The sequence below is a fragment of the Numida meleagris genome, chromosome 4 (genome assembly GCF_002078875.1).
Source record: "Numida meleagris isolate 19003 breed g44 Domestic line chromosome 4, NumMel1.0, whole genome shotgun sequence".
Lineage (NCBI taxonomy): Eukaryota > Metazoa > Chordata > Aves > Galliformes > Numididae > Numida > Numida meleagris.
The window spans coordinates 6,637,752-6,664,644 of record NC_034412.1 but is presented as its reverse complement, the minus strand read 5'-3'; the positions used below and the strand labels follow the sequence as shown (position 1 = coordinate 6,664,644).

General features: G+C 42.9%; 2 protein-coding genes across 5 annotated transcripts; both read right to left on the bottom strand.

The window, feature by feature from the left end:
* Positions 271–20,875, bottom strand: MFN1 (mitofusin 1). Of its 3 annotated transcripts, none has more exons than XM_021397286.1 (18): positions 20,620–20,875; positions 19,141–19,262; positions 18,089–18,224; positions 15,597–15,759; positions 14,845–14,969; positions 13,701–13,809; positions 12,840–12,947; positions 11,987–12,140; positions 11,809–11,876; positions 8,863–8,984; positions 7,568–7,694; positions 6,420–6,524; positions 5,834–5,936; positions 4,657–4,886; positions 3,989–4,144; positions 3,271–3,467; positions 2,416–2,550; positions 271–1,823 (listed from the first exon to the last, which is right to left on the bottom strand). In XM_021397286.1, exons 2-18 carry the CDS (start codon positions 19,253–19,255, stop codon positions 1,754–1,756), a joined length of 2,223 nt encoding a protein of 740 aa, XP_021252961.1. In that variant the 5' UTR covers positions 19,256–19,262; positions 20,620–20,875; the 3' UTR covers positions 271–1,753. The 3 variants fall into 3 exon arrangements, with proteins under 3 accessions (XP_021252961.1, XP_021252959.1, XP_021252960.1); XM_021397284.1 differs by lacking the exon at positions 20,620–20,875 and adding an exon at positions 19,671–19,783; XM_021397285.1 differs by lacking the exon at positions 20,620–20,875 and adding an exon at positions 19,404–19,662.
* On the bottom strand, positions 21,344–26,887 carry ZNF639 (zinc finger protein 639). Of its 2 annotated transcripts, XM_021397288.1 has the most exons (6): positions 26,737–26,887; positions 26,244–26,376; positions 25,807–25,874; positions 25,121–25,228; positions 24,143–24,277; positions 21,344–23,880 (listed from the first exon to the last, which is right to left on the bottom strand). In XM_021397288.1, the coding sequence occupies exons 3-6, from the start codon at positions 25,862–25,864 to the stop codon at positions 22,733–22,735; spliced, it is 1,449 nt and encodes a 482-aa protein (XP_021252963.1). In that variant the 5' UTR covers positions 25,865–25,874; positions 26,244–26,376; positions 26,737–26,887; the 3' UTR covers positions 21,344–22,732. The 2 variants fall into 2 exon arrangements, with proteins under 2 accessions (XP_021252963.1, XP_021252964.1); XM_021397289.1 differs by lacking the exon at positions 25,807–25,874.

Sequence of the window (26,893 nt, the reverse complement as noted above, 5' to 3'; positions counted from 1 at the left end):
CTGAACCAGAACTGTTTGGTTTTACAACATTCCTTCATTCTTAACAGCAGAATTCCTGTTGCACAATGCCATCTTCCGCTCCTTCCTTTTTTAAGGCTGTAGCACTAATTCTTTTCTCCACCACTGAACTAAGTGATCAATACACCTTGGTGGAATGCAGGGAGACACTAGTAAAATTTAACCTCAAAGGTTATGGGTTTTGTCCTGCTGTGGAAGCAGGGGGGTGGATTTCCCCTCCTGAGACAGTTGCGAAGTAACATTACTACTGAAGAAAAGAGATAGTTATTTTTTTTAATAAATACCTGCAGAACACATGCATGTGGAGTTTTCATCTTGATACAATCTCCGTAACAACGCTTCAGACAAGAGCACCGATCCGATCCACACCTGTAACCTCACAGCCACCACGGCTGGGCTGCTGCTCACGCTCGTATTCAGTTTCCCTCGGAACACCTGGGCCGCCTCCTGCACGCTGCTATGTCACAAACCACCACCACTGCACCCTGTGGTGAAACCAGTGCTCTTCCTCTTCGAGTTATTAGCAGTGTTTCGTTAGCATTAGCTTTTAAAATCTCTTTCCTTTTAGGATAGCCCTTATTTACTGGAATATAGCAAAGCCGTAACTCTTTAAGATTTCAATATTTCATTAGTCTTGTTAGTACACCCATAAAAATATATAAATATTCTGAAAAGGCTTTCTCTTCTAAAATAAGTTATTCTTAAAAAGTCTGGTTAGAAAAATGAAGGTGCTCAGTGATTGCAGATGTCAGCAGCCACGTTAAGAGGCTTTGCGCTGCTCGAGGTGAGCAGAGGTGGAAGTCCTCCCACATACCTGTCACAGGGCTCACGGCACAGATCGCTGCTACAGCAGAACCGAGGAACAGGCCGGGATGCTGCATGAGGAAATCTGTCAGACCCAGCCTCCACCTCTGAGTGCAGCAGCACGAGCTCTGGCTGAAGCCTGACACCCAAATCTTTTCCCCCAGCGTGCAAAAATGGGGCCAACACCACCGACTCAGCCACTTCTGTGCTGCACTTCACCTGAACGTGGGTTCCAGCTGTGCTCTCCGAGACAAGTGACCCTTTTACCACTTCACCAACTATTTACTTAATAACGCCAACTCGGCTAGATGCAGGAGCCAGTGGGGAAACTACAGCGTACTGCGCTTCGTGAGTGACTGCTCTACAGTTACCACCTTTTGTTTCCTTATCCAAGAACAGGAACCTCTTTCCAACCCAATTTACTTGCTTTCAAAACGGTCCGGACTCCTTTCCCCCATGTTGGAGTTCATACTTCCCTTCCTTAAAAAAAAACAAAACCAGAACAAGGATAAATGAAAAAGCAGCATCCTTCTTCCCTGGCTATTCCTTATCAACTGAGAATGGGAGAGTGACAGCGGTGGTAAGCTCTCTCCCTGCGTAAACTCCTGGATGCCAGGAAGCCAGACTTGCCCCTGCTAAGCACTAACAAAAATCAAAAGGGATTTGGGTTTTTATTGTCGAGTGCCCAAAGGAATTGAGTGTTAAAGATTTTTAACCCCAAATCTGCAAAACAAACGTAACACTTCTAAGCGTCCCACAGCTCGTCAGTTTGGTTCACCATCAGAGTCCAAATTAAGCTTTACAATAATTAAGTGTAATCAAAATAAGATTAAAAATATAAATCATTTCATGTGACTCCACAGAGAAGCGTCATCTGTAACGTTTCTACTTTGTCCTACAAAGGATCACCAGGAAAGGTAACGATGATGCTTCATTTACTCTTTTGAAGAAAATGCTTTGTAAAGCGATCTAGTTCATTCTCAAGGTGAATGGCTTTATTTCTGCAAGACAAACAAAAGCAAAGTGTTTACTTCAATGCAGCACGCTCAAAGAGAGGGCAGAAGCAAAATGTGCATTTGGTTTCTATTCCTGAAACCCACAGCACTGAGAAAACCAGAACGTTTGCTCTGGTCGGAGCCTGAACCTGCTCCTGGGTGAGTCCCTAAGCCCCCCACTGCTGGAAGTGTGTTCCACAAACACCTACTGCTGGTGACAAAAGCAAAATGGGACTGAACTGAATGAGGACCTGGCAGCTGCTCCAGCACATTCCTGTTCTTTGGGAAGGTGCCACCCCCAGTTTACCCATGGAAGACAAACACTTTTAAGAAAGCCACCTCTCCTCTACAATAGAGTAAGGTAAAGATCATCTGAAAGAGAGCATTTCAGGAGCTTCGCTCATCCTCCCTGGAAGAAGCCTGTGTTTATTTAACTCTTAACCAAAGAGCTGTTTGGCTGTGAGTAAAGCAAAGAGGAATCGGTGCACACCCCTCTGCGCCTGTGTATGCCTCGCTCTTAGGTTGAAGGTAACAGCAAGCATCTCACTGAGGTCAGCAGTGTCAGGAACCGGCTCTTGGCAGTCACACACAGACTTACCTTAGCTGCTTGGAGTGGCTCTGTATGTTCTCCAGCTGATCTATTTCTTTGGAAAGACGGGCAATTTCTTTTTCCAGGTTTTTCTGGGTAATATCCACCTGCTGACAGAGCCGAGCAAAGGTAGTGGCCATTTCCCTACAGGAAAAACAAGTTTGTAATCGGAGCTTACAGAATTCTGCCACAAAAATAAGACAGGATAAATCACACATCGTTACAGCGCACAGCAGAACACTGCAACCAAAGCCTCCAGCTGCCAGGGGATTGCAGAAAAGCACAAATCAGGAGAATTAGCTATTTGTCAAATTGAAAAGGCAACCTTGATCATAAAAAGGTACCACAGTCTATGCTGACATCACACCTGTCAGCTTTTCATTGAGTATCTACAGGCATGAAGTCTGAGATGAGGATGCTGGCAGGTACCACAGCGCAGCAGCCAAGCGCTCTCTCCTGCAGCTCCCTGTGCCACGCTAAGAGCCAGGGGCAGCACTCAGAGCCCGGCCACACCAACCCTTGAGGCAGAAAACAGAGCACACGTGCACAGTGAAACTGCCCAGGGCTCACAGCACTGACTGATGCAATGCTCATCTAAAAGCAGACAAACTCAGTCTCCACTAGAACTGAGCCAACTCCCATGTCCATGAAGTAATGTGTTAAACAGAGTCTTGAGTCCACAGCTTCACACTCGAAAATCTCCCCGTAACAATATTACAAGTATCCCTGACAATAAATGCTAAGGGGCCCTAAAGCTGCAAGAACATTCTGCTGCCTTCCCACGCCACGTACTGCCAAGCCCACTGCCCACTGGACCACCCAGCACCACACTGACAAAGGTTTCCTATCTCGTGTAACACTTACTGCTGCACCTGGTGGCTGCAGTTTGCACTCGTAAGGCTGACGATCATCTGCAGCTTTTCGGTCGCGTAGTTTACGAACTGCTGCTTGAAGGCTCTCTCCTTGGCTTTAGTGGTCCAAGTCAGTCTCTCATAGAGATACAATAACCCGTACATACTTAAGGAGAGAGAGATGAGTTTCCAGCCGACCGTTTTCCAAATCTGAAAAGAAGACTCATTAGCTTAAATAAGAGTTGCCCTTCAAAACGCAATCAGAATTAGACTATAAGGAAATCTATTTGTTTCCACCTTTTTTTTTTTTTTTTTTTTGCTGTTGTTGTCTTCATGGCCCTTTCACCAGATTAGATTAGCAAATATATTACTGCAGAGCAATACAGCTCTATCCAAATAAGCTGGTACCTCACTGGCATGGAGAGCATCCAGGTTACAGAAGGAGGAAGGAAAAAGCAAAGCTCCCACCAGTTCAACAATACATAAGGCACTATCAAATCATCCCGCAATTCAGAAACTGAACACAGACAGAACATGCCCAGCTATGCTCAGTGTCATCACAGCAAGTTTCTCACTACAGTCTGATTCCTTGCATCCACTGTACTACATGTGCTCATCCAGCCCAGCCGTGCTAATGAATTACTACGTGCTCCATGCTGCACAGTACGGAACCCCAGAAAGGAAAGAACAGCCCATCTTTGCCATCAGTGAGTGTTGCTAATGCTACTTGCCACTCCACCAACAACGATGATGCTCATAGAGGTCCGTGATGTCAGTGACGCTAAACTCATTACCAAAGGAACCATGAAATCATCGGGCGATGTGTTCTCTGGAGTGGTGGCGGGAAGGCTGGCAGCAGACGGGGTGGTAGCTAAGGGACGAGGGATCTAGAAGAGTGGAATACAGCAGCCTGAGTAAAAAGCATTATGGAACTACACGGAGATTGGTTTTATTTCCATATATTCAGGGTTCCGTTCATTTCAAGAGAACGCTTCAGCACAGAAGTCTGAGCAATGTTCCTGGTAAGCAGTGGAGGTTCTGACAGTTCCCTGCTGTACGGGGACCAGGTTAGAATGAGGGTTCTGGCTCAAGATCCAAAGGTGACAAATAAAGAAGTTCCCCAGAGGGTTCAATCCAGGGGAAAACAGAACGTAGACAACATCTGCAGAAAGTATAGGAAAGACTTTTGGTTCCCTTTTAACCCTGAATATAATCCAATAAAACGATCCCTGGCAAAAATATTTCACACAAAGGGACTAGGGGAAGGCAGCAGCAAGCAGGTAAACAGTAGAAGCAAACAGGATTTTAAAAAGTATATAATAAAGAAAAAAAATCAATATACCCTCATTAAGGTAAAAGAAGGCACTTAAAATGTCAGCCTCATGTCTGAAGCACTCACTTGTAAATTGGGATCTGCTAGTCCCAGCAGTACTCTCTGAGCATGTTTAGGACCCAAGAACCGGTTTACGAGTGAAGTCCATCCCAAGGAGAAGTGGAACATGATATCCTCTTGAAAATCCGCACACAGGCTGTGGCAGTTTAGATCGTAGCTGAGGTCAAACTTCCTGCACGGAATTAGCAAGTGGAGCTGATTCTGAGCACCAGAAGGCAACAATGGTTTCAGGTTTTCTAGAAATAAAACGGAATAGTGACAATGAGCTAACACTGACAGCCTGACAGCATATTCCCATGTAGAATCCTTGCAGTGCTGACCAGCTTTGAGAACTACAAGAATCCAAACTGACTTTTTAAACAACCAAACAAAAACCTAGAAAAAAAAATCCTTGGGCATTGCAGCAGTCTGGATCCTAACCCATTCACTGCTCTGATAAAACAGCAACTTGTAATAAAGCACCACTGTCAAAAAAGGACAAATTAACGACAAGACCTCCAGCAACGGTTAAAGATAAGGATGACTATGAATCAGCCAGTTTATCCAGCCATTTGCTGGTGCCATACAGAAAAGGCAGCGTTACTGAATAAGATAACAAAGCTTCCTGTAATTCAATCATCTTGCTCCGAATCTTTTATTACCAGAAACAGACCAGAGCAGAAGAAATGAATATGCAATAACATTACATAGGAAACATTGCTACCTCAAAAAATCCTCAACATCTCCAAAAAAACAGAGTGTGCTAAATAAGGACCCTACCACAACTGCTTTGTGAAACCATCCTGTTAATCTGGAGAGACCTGGAGAGAAGACTATACTGTAGAAACATGATGTGACAATTACTGTGTTTCATGGCTAAAATGGGTTTACAAAAGGACAAGTCCATTATTGCTTGCTTAAACCATTCATTCAGATGCTGTATTTTGGTTCAGAAGTCCCTCAGCAGGACATGGATCACTCTACTGACCCTGGTTCATTCTTCTTCTCCCCAAGCATCTGTTACTGGCTGTTACCAGAGACAAGCACGGAGCTAAACAGACAGTCCTGAGCCAGGATGGTTTACCCTTACTGTCGTATCGTCTACACATTAAATCCTGCTCAGAAAGAAAATTATTTTAAAAGCACATTTTCCTAAATTGCCTTCTCTAAACAAAACGTCAACGTTCTGCTTTTCCCATATTACCAATGATCTCCTGCTGTGACTGATGCATGGACTCATTGACTTCACTGGAGCAACGATCAGCCAGGTTCTTTCCCAAACCGTCTTCAATGTGTTTGTTGAGTTCCTGAAGTTTTATAAAGAATATACGCTCATCATCTTCTGTTTAGCTCATCAATGACATCACGTAGTTCACAAGTATGTTAAACATTAAGTGTTGTTATTTGCAGTGGGAAGAAAAGCAGGTTACCAAGAAAATAACATGCCTTTAAATAGCACATAGTGGCTGAAAACCTAACTAAAGTGACACAGGGAGGATTTCTCTAGGCCTGTTATCATGAAAAGGCGTATGGAAAAGCATGCATTTTCAATAAAAATGTGCCACTGAAGAGCAAACTACTGCCATGCTGCCCTACAAAGCAGTCAGCCACAATTCAATAGCCAGTTTCACTGGTCTACCCAGAGATATACCAATTCCAGCAACACCTATGGAGTCTGCTTGCTCTGGACATTTTGCAGAGCCAGGACAGGGCAGAGAGCGTATCATAAAATAAAATGATTTGCAAATTATGAAAATATAGAAGTTAAAGGAAAGACAAAGAAAACTCACTGTCTTATAGAGCTTCAATACTTGAGGAGAAGGGTGAAAGTCTGAATAAAATTCATCAACTAGAACTGAAAGTCGGCAAATCTCATCAGTCATGGCAGAGGAGACCTGAAAGACAAAACAGTACAATGCCTCTCCTATCTTTGCCAGACAGAGTGGAAACAGGCTTCTGGACTAACACAGTTAAAACCAATAATTCAGTTACCTGACATGCAGCAAGGACTGCCATCCTGTGTCTTTTTTTTTTTGTTTGAAATGGAACATAGATGACACTTCAAATGTAACTCGCAAGCTTGGGGTGGGGCACGTACCTCTGCCAGTGACTGAAAGGGATGGCTGTCCAGAAGGGAAAACACTTGAATCTGGGAGATTTCTGACACTGCTGTGACCTGCTATTGTCAGGACACTTCAAGGCCACATCTACTCCCTTCAATCAGCTTCTGCAACAATGAATTTAGGAGCAGAAGGACACATGCTAGCTAACCAGAAAAATTCCACCAGTCCAGAGGTAAAACCTGCAGGCTTCTCCTTACAACCACAGGCAGTTTCAGATGAGCTGATCAGGATGCCAGAGGCCACGGGTAATGCAATTTTTCCCCAGCAGACACTGGAGATGCTCAGTGTTTTTTCTCTTGTATGCTCAGGACACAAACAGGAGAGGTGGATTACAGTCTAGCAATCTCTTACACACCAATTAGTACTGCGGATGTGAATTAAAACAATGTCTTATCAAATACTTCAGTCTTTAGTCCAGCCAAGCATCCTGGACTAATATAATCTGATAGTCTACATTCATTTATACGCTCTCTGAATAAAAACATTGTCTCCAAATTCAGGAAAGCAAAAAGCCCCCCAAATTATGCTACCACCCTGAGAAGTGCCGATCCCAAACACTTCTAATCCAGGTTTCTTCAAAATTCACATCTACTCAAGCTGAAGGTCTGCTTCGTCCAGCTCCATGGTCAGGGCAGAACTTCAGATCAAACCGTGGCGAAGCTCAGAGTGTCTGCGGTTAGCCACAGCACTAATGCTGAGAGGGAAGTCATTTGTAAGAAGTTCATCTGTTGCTCGGCATCCACGTGCTGACAGACTCACTAATTTATCTGCCATGTTGTGTCACACGCACGCTCCTCCCTCTCTGCATTACTTACTTTATTTTCTACTTCCTCAGTAACACGCTTGATTTTTTCCTTAGTATCTTCCGTCAAAATGTTCAGCTGATTTCGAACAAAGTCCAGCCTGTCCTTCTGGTCTTCTCGCTCTTCCATTGAGAGCACTCTAATGGAGCAGAAAGGAAATCACCGTTACCAGCAGGAACTCTCCCAGAAATGAAGCAAGCATGTACCATCAGGCACGAACCATCGAGCTCTGGTTTACTGAGCAGCCAAAAACATTGCGAAGTGACAGCGGCGGAACAGAGCAGAGACACTGACTGCTTCTGAATGACTGCAATGCAGATATTAAATTTACAAGAGCACTTAAAGGCTGCATTGATTGAATAGAACTCTAATGACTGGGCTCTGATGTATCTTAAAAATTAGCTTTTGGAGTTGGAACTAAATAAAGGAGGAGGAGAAAGGAGGGGCCTTTAATACTTAGCCCTTCCTGATTAAAAAAGAAAGAAAAGATAAATCTGATCAGACTGTCCTACTGCTGCTCACCAGCACCATTCGACAGCTCCTTACCAAGGCCATGAGCCCAATGGCCCTGCAGAGCAAACAGGAGGCAGTGGAAACTAACCTTGTCACAAACAACCCTATTCAAAGGTGCTAGGCTATCGTTTAAGTAAAACACACTTGAAATCTACAGCAGTTGTATCTTCAAGGATCAGTGTTACAACAAAAGACAATTCAGACTAGGAGGGGTCACTGCACAGGTTTGGGTTGGCCCACTGACAAAAAGAAGGAGGAATCAAAGTATTTTCCAATAGTTTCACAGCAGGTTTTCATAGCATCTGAGAAAGGAGACAGATTAATATGTACAGAGGCAGTTCGGCAGTGCATTTATGTTTGGGAAGATGAATGTTTGACAGGCATAGAGGAGTCTGTTGGGACATAAAGAGACACTCTATTAACAGACACAGAAAGGAGGTGGATGGAAAGGATTAAACAACAGCAACTTTGCTGTGCACGAGAGAGAAAAGAAGCAGCGGCAAAAGTGGGGAAAAACCATTCATATCCAAATGTCCAAGAACATATGGAACTACGAGAGAGAAAAGATGAATTACTATCGTAAGCACTAAGAGCTATTTCCATGAGCAAAGGGAGAACACTGCGAACAGCAGTCTGACTGACACACCAGAGAAATTCTCCATTTCTTACCAATGGAAAAAAAAAAAAAGAAATGCATTTTACAGTCCAAAACGACCCAAGAAACCACCAGCACAGAAATGGCTCCTTGGATGACCTAGAGAAACCAACACCAACCAGCCCCCCAACACACCTACCTTTTCTCAGCTGCAGCCACGTTTATGGTGTCCATAATGTTTTTCACAGTATCTATTATCTGTTTAGCTCTGATAGTGTGCTGTTCAAACTTGGTTTTCACGGCTGACTGCGAGATACACTCCTGCGAGGAGCCCAAGCCACAACACATTACTGCAATTCCATACCAACACTTTCTGGAATTTCACTGTCAGAAAGCACTTGCTGCTATTAGCATGAACTTAAGCCCATGGGAAACAAAAAGAGAAAATATACAGAAATCAAAAGACAACAGAACTGAAATCTCAAATGAATCCATAGCAGCAGATCTCTACCTTCACGTTTATTCACAGTAATGTGCAGAGGATTTTTGTCTAAAACAAATGCAGAATGAAAACAAAAACCCAACTCGGTGCCTATGTTAGATAGATCTAGCTCTTCAGAAAACTCCCCAAACTGTGTACTGGGGACGATGAACGTCTAACATGACTCCTGGCAATGCTGCCTAGCTCGAGTTCTCTTTGTTGCAATAAATATTCATAGCTTCAAGAAGCAGCTCTGTGTCAATAAAAACATTACATGCTTCTGTCAATACTGACAGTCCAGGCACAAACTACACAATTAGGAATGAGAAACAAAGACTATCACACAGGATAGAAAAGTCGCCCAACAGTCCTTAACATATTACTGAAGTGTTAAATCTATCAGCACGGAGTGCTCTAAAAATTTCTGATCAATCTGCAATCTTGAATTTTGTAGAGCAATTCAGGTGTTACAGAAAATAGATGGACAAGATCTACAAATATTTGAGGTGGGCAAAAGCAGGTCAGTTGTGATTAGCCATAAATCAGGACTTCGAGTAACTGAACATCATGAGCCATGTGGCCAATAAAAGTTGCTGGAGCTCAGCCTGCACTGTCACCACAAAGCAGCAGGATCTTCTGTACCCAGGGGGAAGAAAGCAAGCAGGTAGTTTCCTTAGATCAGATCTCTTTTGTGGTGGTGGTGGTTTGTGTGGGTTTTTTTTCCTATTATTATTCTTAATCTGTGATAGCACAAACAATGCTTATGTTGCTTTTAAAAGACTTGCCTGTGATCTTAGCCGTAAAAATAAGTTCCACTTGTCTACAAATAATAGATCAAAACAAAAGAAACAAAATGAATAAGATGCATTCCCCGTTCCTCGATGAAGCAGATCTAGAAATCAGCAGTGAAAGGCCAGAGTTTCAGAAATATCAGCACATTGTTAGAGCTAGACTAGAGACACAGAGGAAGGAGTCTTCCCAGCATTAGCATGCGGTGGGTAAAAGGACGACAGTCACTCACAACACAACCTGACAATCCCAGTTAGAGCACTAGGAAAAACACAAAGGTTGATTACATGACTGGAAAAGGTAAGAGGAGGACAGGAGCATTTTTGCTGTTAGTCTGTAAATAACCACCTACTGAAACAAAGATAAAAGCTTTCAATGTTCCAATAACATAACCAAACCTACTGTAAGTCTAATAATGCCTTCCAGTAGAGCCAGACAGTCTTTTAGTTTAGGGAAGGACGCTGCAGCAGGGTACTAACTCAGGCTGCGTTATTCATTCTAAATTACAGCCAGAATTACTGTTCTGCCCTGCGTGCCTTTCCCACTCCTCCACACACCATTTCTGTTTGGTGAAGCACCTCTGCAACTACTACAGCCCGTGACATAACTGGTTTGTGGTTTTATGTAGAATATCCACTAAAGACAACTGCATACAGTTCAGTGGATGTAGCAACATGTTCACTGTGATTTCAGGACAGATCATTTTGGTGGCTGTGACCTTGTGACAGAAGATTCTCATCTTAGTGGCCCAGCTTGAGACTGTCAAATCTCATTTCCCGATGTGCTGATTTATAACACCAAATAATTTAATAGTCACATGCCTACCAATTTTAAAATATCCTGTGTTGAATGCATAACTGTAATGATGAGAGATTCTGTAGAGAAAGAACTGCTTTGGATACAGCACAGAGCAAAAATACACGACAGTACTTGATTTAAAAAACTTCAATTTCCACTTTTTCCCTATTAGTTGAAAGTTTCCTACTATAAGTCTAAGGACAAAAATTACAAACCAAAATGCATGCTTGGCTCCAAGTAGTGACCCAAGCAAGAAACTTCAAGTCTCGTGTATTTATGTGCTGCCTGTATTCTGAACTAATTACTTCAGTGTCTCAGACATCCACGATAACAGTGCAGATAAAGCCTGAACAATCAAGGCATATCCAAGACCCCAACTTAAGATAACAAAGAACAGCTTTAGAGTTATCAAGTTCCATAAGATAAATGGATCCTATCACACAGAAACCAACCAATTATCTAGCCAGACCTACTGCTGAAGAACACGTGAACTCAGCTATGAATACAGCTGAACTGAAGGTGAAGGGCCGTTCCAGTACAGCACCAAGGATGCAAAAAGAGTGTTAGTGTTCAGAGGATCAGAGCTAAGAGGTAGATAACGGTGATAGTTTCAAAACTCTGGCTTTAAAAATGCAAGCAAATATTTACTTTTACATTAGTGAAACACAGTACCTTACTGTTTGAGTGCTGGATTGCAATAACAAATTACAAAGCTACAAATTCAGAACAGAATAAGTCTTGCAGTACAGCAGGCATTTTAGCAGCTAACAGTTACTAAGCGATACAAGCATTTCTAAGAGCAGTCTCTTTTCTTATCTTCTATACTATACTGGTATTGAGATCTCAAAACATGAGCTTAGAGTCCAGTTTTGAGCCCTTCCCTCTGTTCTACCTGCTATTCTAAGAGAGAACTGATGAACACAGCCAGAAGATAAGGCCAAGCTGTCACATGGTTGGAATAGCTGACACTCCTCCACTTATTCACCAAGGTCACGTTCAGTAAAATTCAGCTACGCAAAAACAAAAGTTACCTTCGCATCAGTAAAAGAGGCAGTTAAAATAGCCCATCATAAATACCTCAAATATCTGCTCAAAATTTTGGAATTCTTGGAATCTTGTTTGAAACCCTTCAGCAAGCGCTCCACCTGTGAAACACAGCAGACCATAAGGGAGAGAACAACACGACGATGACTATCCTCATCGCTTTTATCAGGTTTTAAGACATTTGAGGAAAAAGAAAAGAGTTCCTACACACCACTTTCTGGCATTCCTTGGGCCTTCTGTCTCCTGGCACTCAGGACTTCCTTTGCTGACACAAAAAAGATGCGATTCCTCGCTTCTACAGGATCGATAACTTTGAGCTCATCAACGAGAAAAGTCAGGCAGCGCTCCATGTGCTGCCTGCGCACCTGGGGGGGGGGAGGTGAAAAGCTCATGAGAAAAAGGCAGAAACAATGGAGCTGTCATCAAATGAAAACATCTGTGCCCAGTGTGGAACCATCCTTAGACAGTAGATGCCTTTTAATCCCACTGATGCAGCAGCTGCTTTTAAATCACTTAATCAGTCCTGGAAGCAAATGTATTTCCTTCCAGAACTGTCTTTATTTGTGAACGTTACTGATCTCAGCCAGGTACTGAAGTAACTGCTTCATTCCCCACATGCAGAGTACTGAGTATTCCTGCAAGTCAGATGCCCTCAGAAGGAGCTGAAGAGCACACTGACAGCTACTCCAACATGCTTTAACGTGTATCATCTGTACCCTCAGGCTGCATTAGCATTACAAAATTAAAAGGTAACACAAAGAACATTTAAAGTGAGCTTAGCATGGAAGACACAGGTTCTAAACAAGCCTTCCATTGCATTATCTGCCTGCATACACTGCAGTTTGAATCAAAGCAGCAAGTTATTTCCATTTTTGGATCAAGCAATTGATCCTCTCACTTTGTCTTATGACAAAGTTGTAGTTTTCATTCTAATAAGTGTATTATCTTGGCAATTTATATAGATATATACCCCCACATGCATAAAAGCACACACATACAAATATATTAGCATATCTTTGTGTACATGTATAATTAATTCAATCAAGAGCCACCAAGTCACTTACATCTTCCATATATTCTGGTTCTGATGCAGAGGCATCCCATCTGTTGTTCAAGATGAAGATATTTGGCTTAGAAAGCCGTTCATTCACTTTATGGAAAAAATGTTTTTCCTAAGAATTAAAACACAAATGGAAAACTTTCCAGGCATCTGAAACTGAATGCGTTCTTCTGTGAGATTCTGAATATAAACAGGCTTTTTAAAAGATTCATACTAGAAATAATTCATTAGTTTTGAAAACCACAGACATCCAGCACACAAAAAAGGCTTATGATAGCTCAAAAGCCATCAAGTGTCTTAAAACTGATGCCAACGATACAAGCTAACTTGTCTAAAAATGGGCAGAAGTACAATTAATAAAGCTTCCAAAACAAATATTTCAGAAAACACCACAACAACAACAACAACAAAAATCAACTTTTCTATACATCTCTCATGTCATTTACTGTTTTTCTGCTGCTTTGTTACAAACCTGAATCTCCTTCAATTTTTCTCACTTTTGTTCCCAACTATGTGACAGTCACAATATTTGTTAGGGAAGAGAAAGAGAAAAGACACATAAAACATGACGTGACAGTATCTTTTTTTCTTCCCAGTAAGATGCCTGGCTGAAACTGTGAAGTCTTCCTTAGCTGTACTACCGTGATACTCTCATCCACCACACCAACTTTGGTTTCTAGACCAGAAGCTATATTCTTCATCTCTAACTGTATTCTTCAACTGAATTATATTAGCTTGAACCACAATATAGTTGCATTTCCTGCTTGAGCTTCTATGGCTGGAGCCACAGAAAAAAAGCCACTGCTGACCGTTTCCATTTTAAACATTAAACAAAGAACTAACGGGAAGTCATTGCACACCATACCGTGTTCATGAGAGTTGATTCAGAATTGGCAACCAAGACAAACACATCAGCGTCTAAGCAGAATTTGTCAATCCAGCTGTCCAGCTCTGTAGTCACATCTGTGCCAGGGCTGTTGATATCAGAAAACAAACTCTTATTTATCCAGCAACAGAGTACTCTATTTTTATGGAGTGATGAAAATAGATTGGGATCGTCTAAGGACACTATAGTAAGATATGAAGTTTCATACCTTCAGTCTAATGCTCAACTCAAGCTTAAGGCAAAGAAAAAGCTCATTACCGTTTAGCACTTATCAGTCACTTATTTGATCATTAACTCATTACAAAATGCAATGAATAAATACGCAGATCCTAACAGCCAAAAAGGTGCCAGGCAATCTGTCAGCAATCCAGGCAGAATGGTCTTCCTCCCCACTTCCCAAGTTTTAGATTGTAATCAAAAAGAACAGTTGTTCATTACATGTTTTTCCACTAATAAAGGCGTATTTTAAGTTACAAAAACAGGCAAAAGGTGCATAACATAATGATTAAAATGAAGCTAGGACTATAAAGGCGTCAGTTTTTCAAAAACAAGTGGAACATAAGCATTACCTCATGTTTGCAAAACCTCAGTTATTTCTGGTTCAGACCATGGGAAATGTCAGCTCAACACACAGGCCACATTAACAGACCGTGACAGTTCCATTTTCAGGGCACTTGCTAGTGTGACATGCACGTCCTGCAACCCTTAAAATTAGCTTTTAGATACAAAGTCCAGGCTGCTGCTGCTTCACATGATCGGTCTGGAGCATTTAAGGACAGCAAATGAGCAAAAGGTTTACAGCTGCATCAACCCTGGTGCTTCCATACTGTTTGCTTTAAAGGTGGCAGCACGCTCAGCCAAAAGTGAGTCCCTCCTACAGCAGTCACAGGAAACCTGTTTGTTCCAACCGCCACAACGCCGGAATCAGTGGAGCCATGACAGGCAGCACCACGTACAAAAGAACAAGCAATGTGCTCTTAGGAAAGGAGGGGAAAAAAAAGCGCCACTCAGTAATTTTGCAACCTGCTAACCAGAGCAGAAGCAATCAGCAAGCAAGCCTCTTTTTTAAAGGCTGTGGTGACATATTTACTTGAGGAAGCGTTCACTGCAACAGAAAGCATACCTGTCCACTAAGACCAAATCGTCCCTCAGCAGCGCACACTTGGACTTGGGCCAGAAGACATGGACCAGACAGCCAGCCTTCAGATCTTTATCCATGTGAAGTGCATGAGCGAGCTGATTGACTGTCTATCAGGAACATGAAGAGAGAAGACAAACATGCAGTGTGTAACACACACGAGTCTGCAAACCAGCCTAACTCGGCCCTCCCGCAAACCTGTCAAAAGGGCAATAGTCAATTCTGGTGAGTATTAGAGCCTTTCTTGAAAAACATTGCTTTTTTCCATGTTCTCAAGACTCACTACTACTTAAAGAATGAGTTGTGCTTCAAAAACCACAGGGGAGTTTCGTTTGAGCCACAAAGTGGTATTCCTCACAGGGCTGCAACGTGTGATACTGAGAGCTGTCACGAGTTTGCCTCGGAGCTTTAAGGCATCACTGTGAGCAGTTAAATAAGCTAAGTGCCCTAAAGCCAACCAGAGAGACACTGTTAATCTTTAGCAAGTAACAGAGCTTACTGACAGTCCTACAAAAATAGATCACTCGATATATTCTATGCTACAACGACACACACCTTAGTTGTTTTCTCTGAAACATGCAATAACATTTTGAAGTACAATAGTTTAATCTGCTAGCTTTAAAATGAAAGCTGAGTTATCCTTACACTTTCATTAGACTTCAAATTGTTGTTAAAAAGACAGATCTTTTGAGAAAAGGTTCCTGTGAAAAAAGGCCTTGATCATTCAAGAACTCTACCTTGACGCTCTTCTTCTCATCTGATCCCTCTGTCATGAGGTAGGCCTTATCTCCATCAGTCCCTTCCACGCTGAGAAAGCAGTTAGTAGTATGGCCAATCCCACTAGGAAGTACCTTATCCCACAGCATTGCATTAATGACTGAACTTTTTCCACTGCTCGTTCTGAAGAAAAAGAAAATGAGAGCACTTTGAGCACAGTGAAGCAGCATCAAGCATTCCTTTCTTTCAAATTGAATGCACTCCCATTTAATCACATTAGGCCCACACTTTTTTGGGGGGATGAGAGAGCATCAAACCACTTCAGCATGGCTTGCCAGAAAAGAATAGGCAGTGCAGGAAAAGTTCACCTGAACAGCAATTCCAACACTCCTTCTTGATACCAATACTGTCTATCCAACCAAGAAAGCCAACTTCCATGTGCATAACTTGTACCAGCTGAACAAGCCCAACCTGTACTGGAAAGGCAGCCTTTACCTGGCATACCTGTGTCTATATAAGGAACTTGAAAAAACAAAACAAAACAAAAAAAACCAAACCACAACAGTTCAACTTTGCTGCACCAGAAAAAGCATCGAGCCTAAAACGATGCCTCAGATCAATGCAAAGCATTGCACCACCCTGCCCCACAGAAGGGGCAGCCTGCCCTCTGCCTTGTGCCAGCACTGGAATTCCTGGAGAAAGGAACTGATGGAAAACCTAAGTAATATTTTGGACAGAATTAAGTTTTGATCAGGTAATGAGCCCACATTCCTGCTCACAGCAAAGCTAAGGGAGTAATTCCGGGGATGCTGGAGAAGGACGTGAGGAAAAGGTTGCATGACAGGGACAGAGGAGGACTTAGCAGCCTCTATGGTGGCATTAACAGTGACTCCTTAAAATGTTTGTGAAATTACCACCTCTGTAACTTAATATACTGCCTTCAGAAAACATTGATCTGCACCAGTCAGGAAGGAATCACTGTTTCTGACATAGCCCTGTAAGCGTTAGATGCAGTGCAAAAGGAGCACTGTACCAATGCCTTGAGATACGTCTCCAAGTATTGCTGGCTGGGAATTCTCATCACAGCCAACTCACAACAATTTAATCAACAAGAATCTCAACTTAATCAAGATCTCCAAAGGAAGCTGTGAAGTAGCGTGCCAAAAGATATTCAAACTTATTTCTTGCATGCAATCCTTATAACGCAAATGCTGTCTTTAATCATGGAACTTAGTCTTGTCCTTCTTTCAGACAGAAAAAGTAGCTCAGTTAAACCCCTGTAGTTTTGATTCAGTGCAACCTTTCACCAACTCAGCGCCTCTACAAGGACGGGAAGTTCTCAGCACTGCCCCATTTTGCACTAGCCCTCACCCATAAAGATCTGAGACTTAACTCTTACACAGTAGTGTGGAGTAAGCACGGACTGCAACTCGTTAACGGAGCTACTTCCTCGAGCAGGTAAGTTCAGGACTCACTGTACAATACTTTACAAATTTATTCAAGATGTCAGAGGGATAGTTCAGGTTAAGGTTTAATTAACCCTCTCCTTCCTGTGCTGAACTTGCAAAAGCAACGTTCACCTTGTAGCACAGCTTGTAACTGCATTCAGCTTTTAACTGTGTGAAATGCCAAGGTTCAGATACAAGCAGTTTATTTATCCCAGCTCCTTTCATCGTTTTTCTTTGAACAACAGAACTATTGCTAGCAGAGTGAGAGCACAGCCACAAACAACACCCAATGCTGTACATATTTTTTCAATACCAGTGCAATTTTTTTAAATTAAAAAATGAAGAGTCATATTCCAGAAAATATATGTAACTATTTAAGTAATCTATAACTTTGAAAATGCTAACTAAATATGCCAAATATTTGATACTCAATCTGTAATAATACCAAAGACAGTGAACTAGGATTTTTCCTTGTTAGTAGTTCCAGGACAGCAGAAATTCACATTATACCCAGATTTATCTGCATGCCATATAATGCATTGTTACTGCTATCCCTAATCACCACGCAGACCTATCCAACTAATGGCACAACCAGCAAGGCGAGGGCCTCTAACACTCTCTATTTTTCTTCAGTTGCTGATATGTGGAAATGAATAGCTCCAAGTTTTGTTTTTCAGTACTTATAACACACACCACAAAAGTTCTTACAAACAGCAGTGCAGTACAGCAAATACACTGAACAAACAAAACCACCATGTTAAGCAAACAGAACATTTAGGAGAAGGTAACTAACTCTGATCTTCCTAAGCCAAATAACGGACCTCTGGAAAATAATTATTTCACATAATTTATCAATAAAAACATGTAACAAGACGTACATAATTAAACTATGCAAATGGAACAAGATGGTGTTACAGAAATATTTAGCACTCATTAGGGTAGGAGTGAACATGTTCAAAGAATAATCGTACAATGAAGAACTAATTCTGGTACAGATAAGTTGCAAACATGGACATGAAGTTCTGAAAGAGATCAAATTAAGTTCTGGTAGTTTCATTCATTACCTGCCGAAAAATGCCACTTTCATGTGTCTCCGTGAAAGCACCTCACCGATGACTGCTAACTTCTTTTTATAAGCCTGTATTTCTGCTAATTCATCTTCTGTTGCTACACGTTCAAGCTCTGGGTTCCTGTATGTTGCTACACATAGGAAAAAAGAACAAAAGCTATCACATACAGAGCGCTGTACACACAGAGTGCTTGTATCCCACATACTGGGATATGGGATCTACGTTATCAACACCCTGCATGCTGAAGATATGTCTAAACTTTAATGACACAGCGGTAAGAAAACAAAACAAACTCCCTGATATTAGCCTGTCGTTTGACAGTTCCACACAGCACTTAGTACTTATGTCAAATCACTAGTGATGAATCAACAGACTCACTGCTAAAGTTATATCCTATCTACATTTAAACAGAATGCACAGATCTCAGAACGTGAAGGACCCTCTTCACAGCACGCCAGGCTGCACCCAAAGGCTTACTGCCTGGCCCTGTTCCTTGCAACACTGCCTCTTCCAGAAACCAAAACGAGGAGTGTCATGGATGCTGGAGCTGGGCTGGGCTGTCCTCTCAGTGCAGAGCTCAGCAGGGCCATGAGCAACCAACCTGTGTGGCAACACACGCCGCCTCCACATTGCTGAAAACTGGGGTGTCGTAACCAGGGGTTCTTTGCATTGTGTCTTTATGATCTACCCTCCTACTAGGTGGACCAACCTAATAAGAAGGTAGCAGAGCCTGTCTGTGCTTTTCTTCTATGTATAAGGAACGGAAACAGAGCTGTAAATGTTCCTGAACCACATGAGGTAGCTCAGCTTTCGCCATCACAGAAAGCAGCCTCCATCACGCGATGCAGGCAGCTGTTACTAGGCACAAACATCCTAAGCCCTGATGCTAGCACAAGATTTCACTTTCCTCAAGCAAAAGACATGATGATTTCTGAAGGCATACGTTTACACGAGCAGCACACTGACGTGTATCACAACGCATGCTGCGCTGCCGTAAAGCCAATTCAAAGCAATGGACCAGGCCTTGTGTCAAGCCAAAAACCAACCTTCCACAAAAGCGGCCCCCTCGGTGACGTAGTCCAGCAGCTGCTCGAAGATGGCAGTGATGGTTTTCTTGGCCAACACGAAGTGCTTCAGCGGGGACACGGTGGCTTCCGCCATTATGTAACTGTGGGGAAAGTTGCATAAAGTGACCAAAACACGCAGGGAAACCACGTCAGCGAAAAATCAATGTGTTCTCAGCCGCTAATTAAACAACATAACAAATGGAAGTAAGGCACTATGCTGGCAAACCCTTAACCTTCCTCACCACACACGCTGACAGCTGCTCACGAAGCACGAGCACGGCTTCAGCACCGATTTCGTACTGCTCGTTTCCAAGCACGCCTCACCCCAAGCCCCCCACGTTAACCCCGCTCCAGCCTAAAGGTCACAGCTTTCTCCCTCGGACAGGCCCGGGCAGCGCGGACGGAGCCAAACGAGGCCAGGCCGCAGCTCCCCGCGCAGCTCTGCATCACAGCGGGACGGGCAGCGGAGCAGGCCGCGACCCCTCTCCCTCCCCGGGCCCCGCCGTTACCAGGCAACCGCCGCGCCGCCGGCGGGGCCCGCCGCGCCGCCACCGCCTCCTGCCCCGCCGCCGGGCCGCTGGCTGACGTCACTTCCGCTTCCGCCTCATCCCCCTCCACTTCCCGGCTCCGCCCGCGGCAGCAGAGCGGCGGCCGCCATGGTTAGTGAGGGTCCGCGGGGCGGGCGGAGCGGCGGCCGCCATCTGCAGGGAGGGCGGAGGGGGACGGCCACCTACGAAATGGAGACCGGACCCTGAGGGGAAGTAGCCCCTCTATGCCCATTGCAGCTGTCGGGGTTACGATTTTTTTTTTTAAATCATTTTACTTTTTTGCCAGAGCTTCCCCAGTCACCAGGTTAGGTGCAGCCACTTGGCAGCAGGGACATTTGGACATGAAAGCTGTCTGAAGCCCGGGCCCCTCCCGCACCCCTGGCCCCAGAGCCCCTCTCCCTGGTGCCGGGAGCCTCAACGAAAAGACAGGAGGCAGGGGCTGGTGCCTGGTGCCGGCAGCACGGCTCTTTCATCAGACACCGTTAGCTGAGATGACAAACGCTGCCTGGGGTTCACAAGCACCGATCGTTGTACATGTGGTACATCTGCATGGAAGAGCAGAAGAAAAGCAGCACAAAGGACAGTGAAAATCAACGACACTCAATAAGCATCGGGGAGATACTAGAGAAGCAGTAGGTCACTGTGCTGTAGGTTCTTGCAATAATGAGCAGGATTTTAATATTGCTTTAAACTCCACAAATCTTCCAGATAAAGAAATTCTCTCGTTTGGTAGCCGACACGCTCCCAGAAGCTGTGGTACTCAACGCAGATTTAAGCTACGGACTGAAATGCCCGAATGCAAAGAATCAAAACCTACTTCCCAATGTGACCCTGACTGCAGAGAGCTTCACTGCAGCAGAGGAACCCTGCAGGTATCAGTGTAAGAAACAGCTGGAACGGAAAGGCTTACCGAAGAACAACATGAACAGCCAGCCTCTGATCACCCCAGCTGGTATCTCTAACCCAGGACTGATGAATTAATGCTAACGAGCACTTCGGTGTCCGGCAGTGCTAGCATGCCCCAAGCTCACCCCGGTGCAGGAACCTGGCCTTCCACCCAGCTCTGAATTCACAGCCACCACGCAGTGCCGTCCCCAGGAATAACAGGCTGTCCCCACGCCTACAGTCACTCCTTTTGGCACTCCAATTTCTAAACACACTCCACTCATGACCTATTTTTTCTTCCGCTACATACCTTTCTCATTTTAGCACGCTGGTCACGTAGAAACAAGCAACTTATTTGTGCTCCCGCTAAGGTGCAGTGAGACCAGCTGGTCACATACACTTGCATTTACTTTCTGATACACAAAATAAAAAAAAAAAACCACACCGCAGTCCCCTATTTGTAAAATCCAACCTAAGTAAAACATGAATGTATTTCTTAACTAGACACCGTGGCGTGCATTTCAGTTAGGAATCTGCCTTCATATCACTCCTGTGGCATATTCTTTTAATTCCCATTTTAGAGATTAGAAATTGAGATAACTTAAGTCAACAGGAAGCCACCCTGGAGTCCTGAGTCACCAAGAGAAGGCTGGAAGAGAAGCTCCAGCATCCCCCCCTCACTCTGTTATATCCACATGAGCAAAATCAACCCTCCATATATGGAATAATTCTTATTAGTACTCCGTAAGCTATATTATTGCTACTATATTAAGCCAGAGTGAACCAGGCAATATGAAATTAGTGATCCTACTGCAGACATTGCTGTTGCCTATGCAACAAACTAAAAAAAATACAGTCAGGATACAACTGGGCTGTCCTTTTCAAAGATTACATGTAAGATTTGGTATTAAATCAGCATTTCAATACAACGAAAATAAGTCTTGCCTCCTACTAAACAAGTAATAAATGGCTCATTTTCAGATGTTCCCGAAATACTTCTCTAGACATCAGAAATTCCATGAACTCACTATATTCAGCCAATTTTTATAGCTTTAAAACTCCAGTGCTAAGTCCCCTGCACACCTTGGAGCTGATAACACCAAATCTCACCAATCAAGAAATGTTTTATATATTAATTATACAATACTTGCATCAGACAATCTTACAAATTTACAATCAGTACAGAAATGCGAACTCCACCACTATTTTATGGATTATTTCACCCTGAAAGCTAACACAATCTAAATGACCTCACCCTTAATTATCTGTACAATCAGTCACTGAGAAATACAGCTATGGAATGAAGCTTAAAAATTCACTTAGGAAGACTGTAGATAGATAATGCTCTTCGGGCATTAATCAGAATAGCTGTGCTAAAGCTATTTTTTTTTTAAAGTATACCAGCATTTTGAACCAGTACATAGAAGTTTAACACATACAGACTTAAAATGACTTTCCTCAAATTATTAGCTGTGGAAAGCTAATTATAAATCTACAGAATTATAATAATTATTAACTAGTTTATTTATAAAGGCTTTCTCCAAATGAGGTTGGTGACATATTTCAGAGCTAAACTAAGGCTTTAGATATGAAAATCACACTGTACAGTCTCAGCTGGATCGCTTCACATATCCCCTTAGAATTACTCCTTAGAACACATCTCCATCTGCACACAAGCAGTACCTGTCTCCTTCATGCATCAAAACAAAGACAGCAAGTGAAGGTAAATAAGGAAATAAAAGCGATGCGGGCACTGCTGGGACAGGATTTGAAACTGAACACTGACCAAAGACAGAAAGCAAACGATGAGGTAGGACAGGTACCCCCCAGGAGAAAGACACGCCAATGTTCTAAGCTTATTCCTTATGTACCTTTCATGTGAAAGTGCAGGATAACCACTGGAATTATTACAACATGCAACTACTCCCACCGTCCCTCCCCCCAGAATGTGATCTGTCACACTGTACATGTGATTATACCTACTGAAACTCCTAGGAAAGGAAATTTGTAACACCAAGTCGTCTTACATGTTTTGATGATGTAAAAACATTAGAATTGTACAAGTGCTGTTAAAACTGTATTTAATATCGTATTTTTAATTCCAATCCTAACAAGCTGATTGCAGGGAAAGAAAGTAATCAAGCTGTCTCATGTATCTGAAGATGACTTAGAAGATCTTTTTCATTTCCAAATCTCATTAAACAATCAGTACATTTATGCGGCAAGTCTGTTGAATGCCTGAAATCCAAATGGGTTTTAAGGTCTTCAATCTGTCCTGTTGAATATTCACAGTATTGACACAAATAAATCCCTTCAGATAAATGAGAGCTTAAATGCTTGCAATACTCCAACATACCTGAAAAGCCCTTTCCACAGTCATCACAAACATGAGGGAATATTTTGGTGTGTTCAATAGCTACATGCCTGTTGACGTTTGTATGCAGCCTGCTCCTAAAGCCACACACTTGGCATACAAAGAAGTTTTTGCATTTGTCAAAACTGATTTTGTTTATGAGACTGTACTGTCCACGCTCCTTGTTATGATAGCTGTCGCTGAGCTCTATCAGTCGGCACGCGTGTTCGTTCACCACGTGGCTGTGCAGGTCTTCTGGATCATTGGTTTCATGCTCACAGAATTGACACAGATACTGCTCGTCGCAGCTGTGCTCCTGGAAGTGCAGGTACAACTCGCTGCTTGAGGAGAACTGCATATCACACTGCTCGCACCAATAAAGGTGGTCATTGAAGTGAGTGTCTGCTATGTGCTGACTCAGATTCTCAAATATCACCGTTTTGTAATCACAGTATTTACAGATGTATGGGTCCTCCTCATGCAGTTTTACGTGTTCAATGAGCTGCACTTTGCTGGAGAAACTTTCTTTACAAACTTTACAGACATGAGTGTCCGCACACGTCTTATGCTTCAGGATCATGTGCTGTTTTAAATCAGAGAAGTACTTGCTGTTAAACTCACAGAGCTCACATTTGTACAGGCCGCTGCTGTTGGCTCTCAGCAAAGGCCATTTCTGCTGAGCTGTGATATTCAAAGCCTGGTTCTTCTCAAAGATTTTACAGGTCTCAAGAGGGATCTCCTCTAGGTCCTCAGCTTCTAGCTTCTCAGGTGACACCGTTTGTGTTTCTATGTCATGGACTTCTACAGCATTAACTTCTGTTGTAGAAATTTCAACAGTTTGAATATCAAGAGGTTTTTCTTCTTCTGTAGGGCTGTCACTGAATATAGGTGAGTCACACGTGTCCTTGCACATTCCATTATTAGCAGCTTTATCTGTAGGAGCAAATAGATAACAAAAGTCGGTTTTAAAATAAAAACCCCGCAAAACAGTTGAGTCCATATTTAGTTAGTTGTAGAAGCTTATAAATACAAAAAGCAGATATTGCTAGCCAATGGGACTACAACTAACAAATAATGTAAACTAGAAAACCTTGATCTCTTCTGTCAAACCAAGAAAGTGAGGTGTTTGTTACATTAAACGCCAGTATCTGTGGCTTCCAGCTTCCCAGTACCTAAGCTGCAAATCCACATTTACCTTTATCCTTCTTTTTAGGGTCTGTATACTGCAACCCCACATTTGAATGTGACCCACTCCACTGAGAAGTCCCAGCATGCACTGGACTCCCATCGTCATCTGTGTCTACGCTCTGCACCGGACTGTGGTATCTACCTGCAAAGATAAAAGAAGGATTTTCTGGTCATCATTCATTCATTCCAGCATCATCCTGACTCGTAGATTTAACCTACATCTTACTTACTGGTAACTTATTCTAGTGGCATAGATTTGTCTTTATATACTAACTGCATCACAGTGCACATTGAAGAATGTAACAATAAACACTGTAGATAGAAATTATTTCCATCCATGCATGCAGAATCTAACAAAAGAACTGGTGGCAATTATTTCCATTTCTGCAAAAAACAGTCAATTATACTGAGAAAAAAAAACTGTAAATCTTTAATTAAAACTTTACATATAAAATACACTTTTAGAAATATTCTTAGATACTTCTGGTCATCCTATTCTGAAGAACGGTATTTTGTCAGACTTGTACTTGCTAGATTATTTATTACAGCGGAAGGGAAAACAAATACAACAGAAGTGCATCCTCATGTTTGCTCTGCCCAGTATGTTGAACTTTACATCAGTTGGTGGATGCTGTAAAAAAAGGCATTTTCCCTAAGTACACGGTACAACTGGTGATAAATTGGTCAGTTTCTTCTGAACTCTTAGATTATTTGCATACCATTGAATGTTTAGATAAAGACTAATAGTCATTCTAAATGCTATAAAACTGAAGGATCTTTTTGTTGTCATAATTTTTTTTTTAAACTTTGTTGGGGAATTTTTTACTTACTATAGTTGAAATATGATTTTCAGTCTAAGGCATACCAGGTCAGAATGATGCTCAGAAGACTGCCGCCGTGTATTTTGTATTCTATTTACTTCTACAAATAGGAGCAAGATACATAGTCAAGGATTACAAAGCAAGATCCCAAAATGCACTCTTACCTCTGTTTTCAGAATACTTTATGTCTGGTTGTTTCATAGAACAGACACTGTAGCAGTGGTCGGAAAAAATTCCACTATTGTCTATGTATTTGGGTGCACCTGAAGAATCTATATTAAAAAGAAAAAAAAAAAAGAGAGATTTACACTAACACACTGATGTAGCTACATATGGATTTAGTATTCACCAAAATTGTCACTGGCTAAGTTTTTACTTCTCATGTTGTGAGCTTTCTATACTGGTCTGGTAACGTTCCTGTTCTGATTTACAGCTTTCAGCTGCTGCCTTGTGTTCAGAGCATCACATGCAGTTGTCAAACTGCTTCCACCGAAGACAGTGAAAGGAGCACAGACAATGCAGTGCTGAACGCTTACGGACCCCTGGATCCCAACTTTCAGGAAATTTCTCCCCCTGTGTGTTAGCAGAATCATCCCCACTTTGTGGTTTGCGCAAACCTTCCGACGTGCAGGGAGAACAAACCTGCTCAGATGCATCGACTGAAAGTGGCCTAAGAACAGAGCATGCAGGGCAGGTACCCTGCACATTCAGACGAAGGCATCTTAACCCACTCCTCGTACGTTACTTATTTCCCAGGTATGATCACATGTGCGCTCTCTCCGTAACAAAGCCATTACTCTGAGGAAAATTAAACAAATTGAAGCGTACATAACTCAAGCTCTAGGCTGACCTGAATATCGAGAAGGGTGTAGTGTCTTCCGTTTCCTCTTCTTAGGATGCTCGTTCATTTTGAACAGTCTACGTTAATCACAAAGTGAAAACATTCAAGAATTGGCTAGACTTGTATTTATCAACTTAAATTTTTCATGAAACAATACAAGTATTCTGAAACCCCAAACACCACACAGAAAGTTTTTCTTACATCCCCCTTGCCTATTCTGTTACAGTTAAGGGAATATTAAGTGCACACGAGTAACAAAGAATAGTTTCATATTCCTGCCTCAGGAGTAAGAAGGTTCACCACACAGACTCCAGCCACTGAAAGGCGTGTGAGAAGCAGCTTTCCTGCACCCTGCCGCCTTTTGTCAGAGATCACATACCCTGGGGCAGAAGCCTTCAGACAACCCTTTCATGCTGGAAATGGTAACAGAAGTGATGCCATCTTACCAAAATCCTGCACTCTTCAGTGTCAGCAAGCAGCGCAGCTCGGAGGCTGACAGCTGCACCGCTCCCACACGCAGCGAATGCAGCAGCACGAGGTCTTCATCTGTGGAAGGACAGCATTTAGCACACTTTAAACCTAAAGAAAAAAAAAAAAAACAACAAAACGATCCCATCAGAAACGAATCCACGACCATCGCTAACTGTAAAGCTGCAAAACATCACAGAGCGTTGATAGCAGGGTTTGGTTTGGAGTATCAGCGCTGATGAAGCACACGCTCCCTGCTGCCCTTTGTCTGCGGCTCCAGAAAGGAAACGGAGGTGACACCAAATCCGCCCGGGTGATGCGTCGGCCCAAGTAACTGAAGTACCGCAAACAGGACCCGAGACCTTCTGTGGTATCAGGGCACTCGCAGGCCCCGCTTCACAACTGAGAGAAAGAACATCATCTCGTATCACGTTACCGATGCTCTCGTGAGATGAAACAATCGGTACGAACCACAGCTTTATTGTAACGGGCGAACCTCAGGGAGAACCGCCTTAACGCTGTATCACAGCCATCGAACGCCGCCATCGCTTCGATGGAGAGGGAAGAGCCCACAGCGCGCCGAGACCGCGGCGCGGGGAGGCCGCCCGCCCCGCAGCACCGCGCCCCG

Coding starts and splice junctions, on each gene's coding strand:
- MFN1 (XM_021397286.1), bottom strand. CDS start 19,255: ATGGCGGAAGCCACCGTGTCCCCGCTGAAGCACTTCGTGTTGGCCAAG. Junction 12,948..13,700: donor AATCAACTCTCATGAACACG/GTATGGTGTGCA, acceptor TTTAATTCTTAG/GAAAAACATTTTTTCCATAA. Junction 3,468..3,988: donor TCATCGTTGTTGGTGGAGTG/GCAAGTAGCATT, acceptor TCTTCTTTTCAG/ATTTGGAAAACGGTCGGCTG.
- ZNF639 (XM_021397288.1), bottom strand. CDS start 25,864: ATGAACGAGCATCCTAAGAAGAGGAAACGGAAGACACTACACCCTTCT. Junction 24,278..25,120: donor AAAGTATTCTGAAAACAGAG/GTAAGAGTGCAT, acceptor TTATCTTTGCAG/GTAGATACCACAGTCCGGTG. Junction 23,881..24,142: donor CCCTAAAAAGAAGGATAAAG/GTAAATGTGGAT, acceptor TTGCTCCTACAG/ATAAAGCTGCTAATAATGGA.